Source organism: Sycon ciliatum, chromosome 4 (assembly GCF_964019385.1).
Source record: "Sycon ciliatum chromosome 4, ocSycCili1.1, whole genome shotgun sequence".
NCBI lineage: Eukaryota > Metazoa > Porifera > Calcarea > Leucosolenida > Sycettidae > Sycon > Sycon ciliatum.
Genome location: NC_088646.1, coordinates 31,818,034 through 31,829,299, shown reverse-complemented (window position 1 = coordinate 31,829,299; position 11,266 = coordinate 31,818,034). Strand labels below are relative to the sequence as shown.

The 11,266-nt window shown below is 47.3% G+C and overlaps 3 protein-coding genes across 4 annotated transcripts in view; 1 reads left to right on the top strand and 2 right to left on the bottom strand.

Moving 5' to 3' along the window:
* Window positions 1-469: 469 nt before the first annotated feature.
* On the bottom strand, window positions 470-5,272 carry LOC135815666 (cell growth regulator with RING finger domain protein 1-like). Of its 2 annotated transcripts, XM_065328988.1 has the most exons (6): window positions 4,781-5,271; window positions 3,072-3,171; window positions 2,553-2,636; window positions 1,940-2,063; window positions 1,525-1,650; window positions 470-774 (listed from the first exon to the last, which is right to left on the bottom strand). In XM_065328988.1, exons 1-6 carry the CDS (start codon window positions 4,977-4,979, stop codon window positions 496-498), a joined length of 912 nt encoding a protein of 303 aa, XP_065185060.1. In that variant the 5' UTR covers window positions 4,980-5,271; the 3' UTR covers window positions 470-495. The 2 variants fall into 2 exon arrangements, with proteins under 2 accessions (XP_065185060.1, XP_065185061.1); XM_065328989.1 differs by lacking the exon at window positions 2,553-2,636 and having other exon boundaries at window positions 1,940-2,081; window positions 4,781-5,272.
* Window positions 5,273-8,063: 2,791 nt separating this feature from the next.
* On the top strand, window positions 8,064-9,861 carry LOC135815664 (voltage-dependent anion-selective channel protein 2-like). The gene has a single exon (XM_065328987.1). The coding sequence runs from the start codon at window positions 8,185-8,187 to the stop codon at window positions 9,052-9,054; it is 870 nt and encodes a 289-aa protein (XP_065185059.1). The 5' UTR covers window positions 8,064-8,184; the 3' UTR covers window positions 9,055-9,861.
* A 156-nt stretch (window positions 9,862-10,017) lies between these two features.
* Window positions 10,018-11,266, bottom strand: part of LOC135815663 (uncharacterized) — a 22,771-nt gene continuing 21,522 nt past the window's right edge. The window contains exon 19 of the mRNA XM_065328986.1: window positions 10,018-11,053. Coding sequence (XP_065185058.1) covers window positions 10,990-11,053 — 64 coding nt within the window. The 3' untranslated portion in view covers window positions 10,018-10,989. The remainder of the gene's footprint in view (window positions 11,054-11,266) is intronic.

Sequence of the window (11,266 nt, the reverse complement as noted above, 5' to 3'; positions counted from 1 at the left end):
GGTAACACGGCCCAAAAGAGCCGGCCTACCCAGGCGCACATCATTGCTTCACCCCCGGTACATCACCAAGACCCTCACCTCAGCCTGTATAATGACCCTGACTCATGAGAGATCATCATAGTTGTTTGCGCCAGAGCGGTTCGGTGATTCTCCGTACACATGCCATGGGATCATGTACGTCGTTGACCTTTCGTTCCAAGTCTTTATTTCTTGGGAAATAAATCGTGTATAACTATAAGGCAGGAATAAATCTGTGAACATACTTCAATATACGGAAGTACAGGTACCTGCAAGGACCAGCCGTCTACCTTCGCAAATAATACTACATATCCAGCCACAAATTTTTAAAATATGCTCCTGCTAGTTCTGATAACAACTCATGATAAAAAGCGGAAGCCTCAAGCAAACCTCCTTTGCCAGCAAAGGGGTCAGATGGAACCAGCATGCGAGGGGTTGGGAGGGTTGATAAAGCCGACTTTGAGCGCCGTGTGCCTACTAGGCCACGGTGAAGTGAGATTGGATTTTCGAGCGACACACCGGGCACAGGTGCACGCGTGTCAGGCAGTTGCTGCACAGCGCAACGTGACGGCACGGCAGCATGGCCTCGGTGGCCGCGGCAGACTGGCACACAACGCAGGCCGCCGAGCTGCCTGCGGGCGAGTCGCCATTGTAGTCCACCGATGACGTTGACGCCTGCGCAGCACGGTCATCGCTACCAGTATCCGCGTTAGGACCATCGTCAGATAATACTGGACTGCCTGCAGAATAAAGCACCTGCAATGCAAGCACAAAGCACACACAAAAAAACTCAGAAAACAGCCAGCAATTAAGATGCACCCGGCACTACTCAAAAGGCGAGGTTGAGCGATAGTATATTGCATTTGGAACACGCACAATCGGTGCCAGTCGGGGCAGCTTGTAAGCGTGCTCAATGAGACTATGCACTAGAGTGGTATGCACAATGCATGTACATGTACATGTAGTACAAAATTCTAAAGCATGAGGTCTAGCCAAAGGAGGGTAAGCGGGTATATACTGCCCTCCAGAAAAAGTCCATCCGTCTACAAGGGTGTACCAGTAGTGTATTGTACAGTCAAATTGCAGAACAATACGCCCCCCAAGGGCCATAACTTATTACTAGTATTAGTCAATCTTTCTCAGCTGCTGAACTATTCGAGATCACATGGTTTGGATGCCATTGGTAGCAAGGATGGTCCACAAAAGTCAAAGCAGACCTTTTTATCCCCAGAATATCATGGTACATGTATCCACTTCGTTCCAGCCTTCACACCTGAACACCACACCCACATTCGCACCCCCCCCCCCCCCCCCGTCACAGACACGCACACTCCTTGGCATCATGCAGATTGGGCTAGCAAACACTCGTAACTTTGTCTCCGTTCCGATGTCACTCACAGCTGCCTATACTACTAGTACCTGGAATAAGCCAGCAACCTTTTCAAGCACACAAGAGAACAAGCTAGCTCGCCATACACGAACTACCAAACGATCACACTTCCGTACCTGCAGCTTATAAGTTTCCATAGCATGATAGTTCATGATCCATTGCGCGTCCAACCGATAAAGTCGCTCGTGACGCTGCTCATCATTCAGTACGGCGGAAACAGAGAAGTGTGCCACGACTGCCGCCTGCAGCACCAACACACAACACAACCCATCATAAGGGTGATGTTTGCGGTCGGTCATATGACCTTCATTCCTTAAACTGTAGTCTTCGCGGTCAAAAACGATAAGAAAGGAGATTTGCAACGACTGGAGATGCTTTGGGAAGCAGTCTGCTGGTGATAGCAGCGCTACAATATTGAATTCATAGCTAAAATCAGGTGGCCGGAAGATACTGCGATGAAAGACATACAGTGTTGATCAAAAGACTTACGCAAAGTAGAGGACAAGGCATGGTATTCGTGACGTGACTTACAGCATCGTACTCTGACTTTGCATCATCCGGCGATGCAGCCAAAATGAAGAGAACGACGGTGCAGTTCACAGGAGAGCTAGTGTCGGCGTGTGAGAGCACTCGATGGTCTCCTGCAGGCGCATTGCTTTGTACGGGAACGTGACTGTCAAGGCCAACACCGACCGAATACATGAGCACAAGCGAGTCATGAATAACTCAATCATATCCACCACACGCATGCACGCACATCGAAGATATGCTTACACAGCGATAGACCTACACTGTCGTAGTTGTACCTATGGCACAGATGTATAATCATCTGCACATGCTGGATAAGTGTACCCCCATAAACAGTTGTGCAAATACTGCCAAATAGGCATCATGGGACAGCTCCTACACAATGTGATACGTTTGTCTTGGGCCAGTACGAGCTTGTACTCACAGCATGCACTTAGCAAGTTCAGTATAAATCGAAATTCTTTGATTTTCCAAACTGCCATACCATAATATTATTATGGTATGGCAGTTTGGAAAATCAAAGAATTTCGAACAGACTGCAGTTACATGCTGTTGTATCATGGAAGGACCACGACATTGCAGGTGCATCAGTCCCTGTTCAAGATAAGAAGGATACGGCATGAGTATGTCCTGGCTGGAGCATCCACTGCTCAGAAAGCACTGCAAGCTGTGCCGCCTATGCAAGAACTCTTGCTCATCTCTGCAGCACAACGGACAGGTAATACAGCCATACAAGTAAGGCACAGGCCAACTACTGCATCGCATAGCCAAACAGGTGAAATGCTCCCAGCAACAGTGGCCTTGCAGACCAGGCTCTCTCTCTCTCTCTCTCTCTCTCTCTCTCTCTCTCTCTCTCTCTCTCTCTCTCTCTCTCTCTCTCTCTCTCTCTCTCTCTCTCTCTCTCTCTCTCTCCCTCTCTCTTTATGTGTGTCTCTATCTATCTCTCTATCGCTCTACCCCCCCCCCTTCCCTCCCCTTCTATGTCTGTCTCTCTCTCTCTCTCTCTCTCTCTCTCTCTCTCTCTCTCTCTCTCTCTCTCTCTCTCTCTCTCTCTCTGTTTCTGTCTCTCGCTCTGTCTCTCGCTCTGTCTCTCTGTCTCTCTCTCTCTCTCTCTGTCTCTCTCGTGTCTACTCACTCATTGCTCCGCTGGATCGCAGTCTCCAGTGCAGGCAGGTCAACGTCCCAGTAGCACTGCACCGAGAATGGAATGAGACTCTGAACGCTGACCGAACGCTCTACAGCATCAGCAACAAAGCAGTCCTACATTCAACTCTGACTATCACGACTTATACCAGATTGGGATTCAGTCCACTATACATGTACTGAAGCATGGTTTTAGATAAGGTCACTGTTTCCGAGCACGGTGTCCTCCACCTTGTTTCACGCTGTCAACCAACAACACAATGAAGCACTGTCATGAGAACAAACTTCACTTGTAGACGGCAATTGTAACTTAGCTCTCCCCAAATAAGTATCGGCTTGGCAGTATTGCTCTTTGCCAAGAAGATACAAGTTACATGCACATCACCATGAGAATGGATTGGTAATACCAAGTGTACAGAACCTCATGCGCTAGTGCCCTTGGTATTGCCAAGAGTACAATACTAGACCTATACATAACCAAGAGGGTGCAACTCCTATCTTGAGGTGTGCTGGGTCACGCGGTAACCTACTACAGAGTATTTTTGCATCGTTTTTTGGCAGAAGTACGATCAAGTGCGTATTCTTTTCCACACTTGTTTTGTAGGCACGGTGTCAGTTCATAAGGTTCCGGACGCTTTGACCTACTGTTTGTTGTGCTGCTTCGACTACCATAGCTGAGATGTACAATTTGTACTTTGATCCCTGGCTATGGATAATAATGGCATTTAATAGGGAGTCTAATGGGAGCTAAACATTGATGTCAAACAAACATTCTGCCGTGGTCTCGGGGATCGTTGAGTTGCACACTGTTGCTTATGTACTCTTGGTAAAGAAGCAGAGACTAGAAACATTCAAAAGGGTTCTAGCACCCGTGCACAGACTACAGCAGTATAGTAGTGCATGCAGTACACGTAGTACAGGTGGAATCCTGATAATTCGAATATGGCTTAATTCGAACATACCGCTTAATTAGAAGTTTTTCCAGGACCGATTTCTATCAATACGATTCCCACATAAAAAATTCTGATAATTCGAACCTCGAACTGGACATGTCCGGTTAATTAGAAGTCCCACAGATTCCACTTACATAGAAAATGTGTGGGATTTGTGCTGATAATTCGAAGTTAGCAAAGTGTAATTCGAAGTTCACTGTACACTGTACTGGTCAGTTCAGTTTGCACGAGCAGGCTGTGCCGGTCAGTTCAGTGTCCGTAAAATTTGTGTCTAAGGTCCATAGCGCAAATCTGCGTGGCCATGAGAGCATTTTGACATCATATTGAGTTGTGGGTTCATGTTTGGATAATTAGAAGTTTTTTTCCTGGCATTTTGAGGTTCGAATTACCAGGATTTCACCTGTAGTCTACTGACAGTTTATTGAATTTGAATTTGTTTGATGATATGTGCAATTCAGTTTGCCCGTACAAGAGGCTTTACTGCTACATGTACCAGGTACAGTCAACTTCGTTAATAACGACTGCGGATATAACGACAATTCGCGAATAACGACAGAATTTCCATGCCCAGAGCAAAGTCCCATCCAATTGTAATACATAATACTAGTATGAGACTTCGGTTATAACGACACTTTGTGAATAACGACACTTTTCTGATGCCCCGCCGAGTGTCGTTATAAGCGAAGTTGACTGTAGTCATGCTCTACTGTACTTGAGGAAGGACCTTCAACCAGTCAAATCCACTCACGACTGCTTGAAACATTTATGCTCCAAGGGTTTCTAGATGAGACCATACTCGTCTGCTCCACTGGATAAAATACATTGGGCCGTGCGGCTGGTCGAATAGGTAGGTTGACCTCTCCTCTCTCCAGGCGACGAATGAACTCATACAGGGCAGCAAATGCACACCCCACCACAAACAAGCAAAATGCCAGAAAGAAGTCCATCTCAGGCCAGTCAGGACAAGTAACTAATACTTTGTACCACTGCAACTGCCACTGGTAGCACCGTCAACTGCCTAGGCTATACAGTCTATAGCCATGAATTACTGAGCACAGTGACCTGTACCCGAATTGTTGCGAAACATTATCTGTCCACAGTGTGGTAATCCATAACTAACTATACAATGTCAAGTACTTGCATAGGCTATGCCATAGGAACACTTTGAAGTATCGACACCCTCTATAGATTCTACTCGTACATACCTAACACTTCCCCTCACTATTTCCGCCCAGTCTCTTTTTTTAGTCTCTTTCTTTGTTCAGTCTTTTCAGGGTTTCGAAATTTCAAAGCCCATACGTCATACTTATAATGATCGCGACTCATGAATGACTCATCAGTGTCATCACTTCACTTCTGGATTTCGCCGACACAATGTAGAGATTTATTCAGTAAATCGCACAGAAACGAGTTTATCCGGTTACAACGATCGTTTCTAGCGAACGTGTCAGGCGAAGCGCCAGCACCCCAAATCAAGACTTTTTTATTTTCCGTGGCGGGAAATCGAGCTTTTCCAGGTATCTACAGCCTGTAGAAATTCAACGCTGAGAATTTCCAACTATTGTCCGGCTTTGGTCCTCTGCCACCGACCTATCCTTTGAAGGAGAATGCTGAAACCAGTTGGTTGCTCTTCAGTAGTTCTTTCTCTATCGTATACATATTTTTGTATGTCGACACATGCCGTGTGCGACGACGTAGACACTTCTCAACACTTGAGTGACTTGAATTTGGCCATGATGACCGAATGTCATTGGACCGTGGAGTCGAGTAGAGGGCTCAGGCTCGATCGGCACAACGGGTACGTATAGCACAAGGGTAGGGCTAATGATATATCAAGTTGTTTGCTGTGCACAACCTTGGGGCGGAATTCGGCACGAAATTCTCTGCTCACCAACTGTTGAGTATACCATGCAATACGTAGGTTTAAACTCATATTACAGTGCTATCACGGTTGCAACCCTCTTTCAAATGGTGACATAGCCAACAACCACATAATCCATATCAAAGCTTGCCCCTTGTTTTCTTTCTAAGTGTGAATAATAGAAATAATACCAGTCCTAATCATTGGAATATGCAAATCACGGTCTATTATCGACACATCGTACTGTCGCGGACATGGAAATCCAGTCGATTGACCGGGGCCGGCGCCCTCAGCGCGTACAGAACGTTGCATGCAGTGCACATGTTGATCCAATGCGACCATCAGCAGCGCATGATAAACCGTGCTACGGCTACATGGCCAGCGCCCTGGGGCCGCTATCCGTGCGACCTGATTTCCATGTCCACGACAGTAGTACCATGCAGCCTGGTAGTGCATTTGGAGCAGGAAAGTGAATGGTAGCACTGCGGTGGTGAACACATGAGCTGATGACAACCATCGTCGTCTTGTTGGTTTGTGTTGTCTCCAGTTCATTGCAGGTTGAAGGAGGAATGAACGTCTACTCTTTCTTTCCAAAACTGGCTGGGCACACGCCAATGAGACGGAAGCTAGTGCCAAACCAGTCCTTGGAAGTTTTGTTGTGCTGCTGGACTTTCAATCATCATGTAAAGTATATTCCGGTTTCTGAGTCTTCGTGTGCGCCTGAAGAGCTACACTGTGTAGAGATGTTGGAAGTTTATCCTGCTCACGACACTGCACCAAGTACAAGCACTTCCTCGGCACTGCCTGAGCCCTGTTCTGTGTTTCCTGTGACCAGGAGAAGCAACTAGAAATTGGAGCTTGAGCTGGAACGCCGGTGCTCTCTCTCTCTCTCTCTCTCTCTCTCTCTCTCTCTCTCTCTCTCTCTCTCTCTCTCTCTCTCTCTCTCTCTCCGTCACGTTCTGCCACTGTCCGAAACCGGTGCATGTGCTAGCATGTTGAAGCGCATTGTGTCTGAGTCACGTACTCACTCTCCTGCTCCTCCCTCATATGCCCAAGACAGTATGACCAACTGTGAATACAGTTCATGCCCACATGTGAACTTGTGTGATTCTCTTGTAGTAAGCTGCCACGTGTGTACTTGCACGTGTTGTGTACATGTGTGTGTGTGTGTGTGTGTGTTTGTGTGTGCCCGTGTGTGTGTATCTATGGGACTGCGTTCTCCTATTCTCTCTCCGGTGCCTTCGAGGCCCACGCAACCCTTGTGGCAGTGGCTCGACAGCACAGGGCAGGTGTGTGTGCGCGCGTGCATGTGTATATGTGGGTGTGTGTGTGCGCGTGCGCGTGTGCATGCGCATGTGTGGGTGTGCGCGCGTGCATGCAGATGTTTGTGTGTGTGGGGGTGTGCGCACGCTGATGCTCAGCTCTCCAGAATTATGTCCGTGTGCGTAGCCAGTGTATGGTGGCAACATAGCCTTCCTTCATGTATATGTGTATGCGCATACTATTTGGGATGCTTTACTGTTTTTTGGTGGGATCCAGGTACATAGTTTTCTGTTCAATTATTTATGTTTATACAGCTGCTGTATTTGTAGTGCAACTTTATGTCTTTCTGCTGGTCAAATTGTCGTCTTGATGGTGTTCTAATACCGATATACGTAGAAAATATTACCCTCAGAAAGTATGCTCGTTGTGAAGTTGTCCTTCTTTGGGCTCAAACCATTGCTCGTGTATAGGTAGATACATATCAGTGGGTTCGATTGGTGGCGAGAGGTCAGCCTAAATTGTTTGGGGCGGAATTCGGCACGAAATCCACGCTGAGTACTTTTTGACGACGAGTTGCGTCGGTCTTGAAAACTCTGGCGAGAAAGCGAGGAAAATGATGTCGCTTGGAGCTTTCCGCTAAACTGAGGGCAGCTAATGCCCGCACCTTCCCAAACATTGCCTCGGAACAAGACGATACCACCAGGGAAGCTCTTGTGAGCAAGGGATAAAAATAGTCTCTTTTGGCGATATTGAGCTGAGTTTCAAATTTCCCGGGCCTGGGGTCGGATTTGGAAAATAAAAGTGCAACTTTTAGGGCTCTTTTTCGGTGCTGGCGCTTCGCCTGGTGTGCCGCCAAACGGACAAAAATACTTCAAAAACCACTTTCCGCTAATCGATCATTTTCAAAAGAAGCAACTCACCAAAATATTTTTGGACTCCCTGCTGAAGGAAACGTTGGTTCCTGCATGTTTATTGCCTTCTTCTTGCCTTGATTCTACTCACATTCCCGAGGTTTTCTGTAGTCCAGTATGTCGGCCAAGTTTATCCCTCCCTGCTACGGCGATTTCGACAGGTTGATCAAAAACCTGTTCGATGGGTATGGATTCGGCGAGCTGAAGGTGAAAAGTGAACTACCTGTTGGTAGTCAGAATGGTAAGCTGGTAGTGAGGACCTCTGGAACCTCCAAAATTGTCAATGGAAAGGTGGAAGGCATGGCAGAAATGGCCTACTCGCACAACGCCTGGAAAATCACGGAAAAGGTAAACGAAGATGGTATGCTCAAAAGCACAATCACGAATGAGGACCAAGCGTTGAAAGGACTCAAGGGTACGCTGGAGACGGTCTATAACCCTGACACGAATCACAAATCTCTAGCAATTCGCACTGCGTACAAGCGTCCGTACATTCACCATACTGGCGCAGTGGAGTTTGACTTCCTGGGTAAGGTGATGCGCACATCGTTGGCAGTCAGCTACCCGTGCGGTGGTATGCTGGGCGGTGAGATCATGTACGAAACAACGCTGGGCCGCATCACCAGCTCGAGCGTGGGTGCAGCGTACAACGCCAGTGACTTCACGGCTAGCGTCACGTGGCAGAGCATGGTAGACATTCTCGTGTCGGTGCACCAGAGGATCTCGCCGCGGCTGCAGGTCGGTGCACAGTTCATGAGCAGCCCGCACCGCTCCGACTGGAACAACCTTATCCTTGGAATGCGTTATCAGCTGGACGACCAGTCGCATGTCAAGGCCAAGATCAGTAGCCAAGGCACACTAGGCCTGGCTTACAACTACCGCCTGACACAAAAACCGTTCGCAACCGTTACGTTATCGGCGCTCATCGACACCCGACGCCTTAACCAGCCTGCGCACCGCTTGGGCGCTTCTCTGCAGCTATGTTAAGATGGGGAGTGATGGTGGTGGTGTCAATAACACCAGTGATTGTATCATCTGCCGGGCTTGATGATTTTGGATATATTGCCATGCTTTTTTTTCCATACAGGTCCTTGGCCTTGTCACACAGTTAACAGTGCTTGCAATCTCAAAGACTGGTGCAGTGTTTTCGTTGGCTGTCCTTTGCCTGCGCTCAGGTATTGTGTATCCAACGTGTACTGAAGATGCGCTTAGCTTCATCCCGTCCTGGAAGCCTTGCTACCTCTGCAACATGCAGTTGAACCTCGCTGTTTTCTCGTCTCGACTGGTGTCTGCGTGTGTGCGTGCGTGTGTGTGTGCCTATCGGTGTTTTTTTTTGTGCAGAGCAAGTGCACTGTCATGCACTGCTGTCGTTTTATCTAGTCTCTTAGTTTTGTTTAGCCTTTTTCCTAATTCAATTTTAGTTTTATATGTTTTTGTGTTGACATGTACGCTAATCACTTGGCTATAATCATGACAACGTGCACTTGTGTTGAAGTTGGATAGTAACCCTGGACGGCCTGGTGCTGTGAGCTCCGTGGACAATCTATTCCATACATTTTTTCTCCTCACCTTCCTTTGTACATGTATTTTCATTTATTTCTTATTATTCTTACTATTTGCATCGTGTACAATGTACATGTAGTGTTCAGCAGAGCTAAGCTCAGGACTGCTTGCTAGAAAGCAGACTTGTTAGAATTTAGAAGGTGTGCTATGTTTTGTGAAAGATTTTCTCTAATGCAAGCATCAGAGACATCTCTTTGTCTGACTTTGAATTATTATAAACAAGTGCACCCATGTCTATGTCTGAGAAGGTGTGCAGAGTTGCATCAGTGCTTGTTTTAGGTTGCTGGCACAAGTCCTGCACACTGCAAAAGGAGAGGTACAACTGGACAGAAGACAGGCTGCAAACACAAACTGGCAGCAGTCGATGCATTATCCTGTGAACGTAGATGGCTTTGGTAAGAATTCATTTTCAGTAAATCTGGTGTCAGTATGCTCTTCTACATGAAGCCACAAAGAATTTTTTACCGAAGTGCCAAAACGTCACCCCATCTGGAGTCCTAAATCTACAGCAGCCGATCCAGCAGGTTTGCATCGTTGCAGATTCTCTCGTCAGTCTACGTTGACTACCCAAAGCCAACAGCAGTTTCTATATTGAGTTGGGTGACCTATAGTTAAACCGGTTATAGGAAAATATGTAAAAAATACTATCCATACAAGGCCAGTAGCCGCTACACCCATAGCTGGTGCGGTACATACTCTAAAAAGTGTGTTACTTGAAGTGTCTACTTCGAAGTAAAATGAAGAAAAAAAGGAGTCAAAATGGTGGATGCTAAAAAGAGAAAACGTTCATCCCATGATTTGGGGGGGGGGGGGGCACCCGCTGAGCATTGACACAGTATGTACCCTGGAAAACTAGAGCAAATGATGACAGTCTAAATGGTGGTCTGTGATTTATAGTCCTGCTGTGAGAATGCATGGCCATATGCCACAGGATAGGCATGATTAGGAAAGAGCCACAACATCTGGCATTGACAGAATCTTGCAAAACTAGGGAACTAAAACAAGACACCCAGGCAGTGCACGTGCAGAAGCAGTGCCAGGATCATGCATGTGCATAAACACAGTGCTAGTGCCATGCCAGTCCTCTACGGTCATGCATGAGCACAGACAGTGCCAGACCTCTCTTCTACGGTGGCACTGCACCTAGATGACGCACTTCAAATCAAAGTGCACTGAGGGCAGCGACTGCGACCAGCTGGGCAGGAAGAGCACCGCTCTAGCTCATGACTGGGTGCTCTAGATAGCACGTAGCACAGTCTCCGGACATGCATGGAGACGGGACAAGGTCCTCCAACGACCTTGCTACGTCAGTCGATGGAACACGAGTGACGAACAGTTGCGCAAACCGCCAGCGTTGCTTCAGCTCTTTTCGGCTATCTTATCCAGGCACCTGGTCACTAGCGCTGTCCAACCAGTTTGATGACTGCAGAACATATACATGAACACCCAACACAAACACATACAGGGCAGTGGTGTTGTGAGCAGCTCATGACGGGTGTATATCAGGATTCCCGACCAGGTAAAGTAAGATATCAAGGAAAGTCACAAACTACACAACACAGACGGGTGCATACCTCAAATTACCAATGAAGGTGACTGAGATTTACCCAAAGTACAGTGTGACGCCATGGCTGAC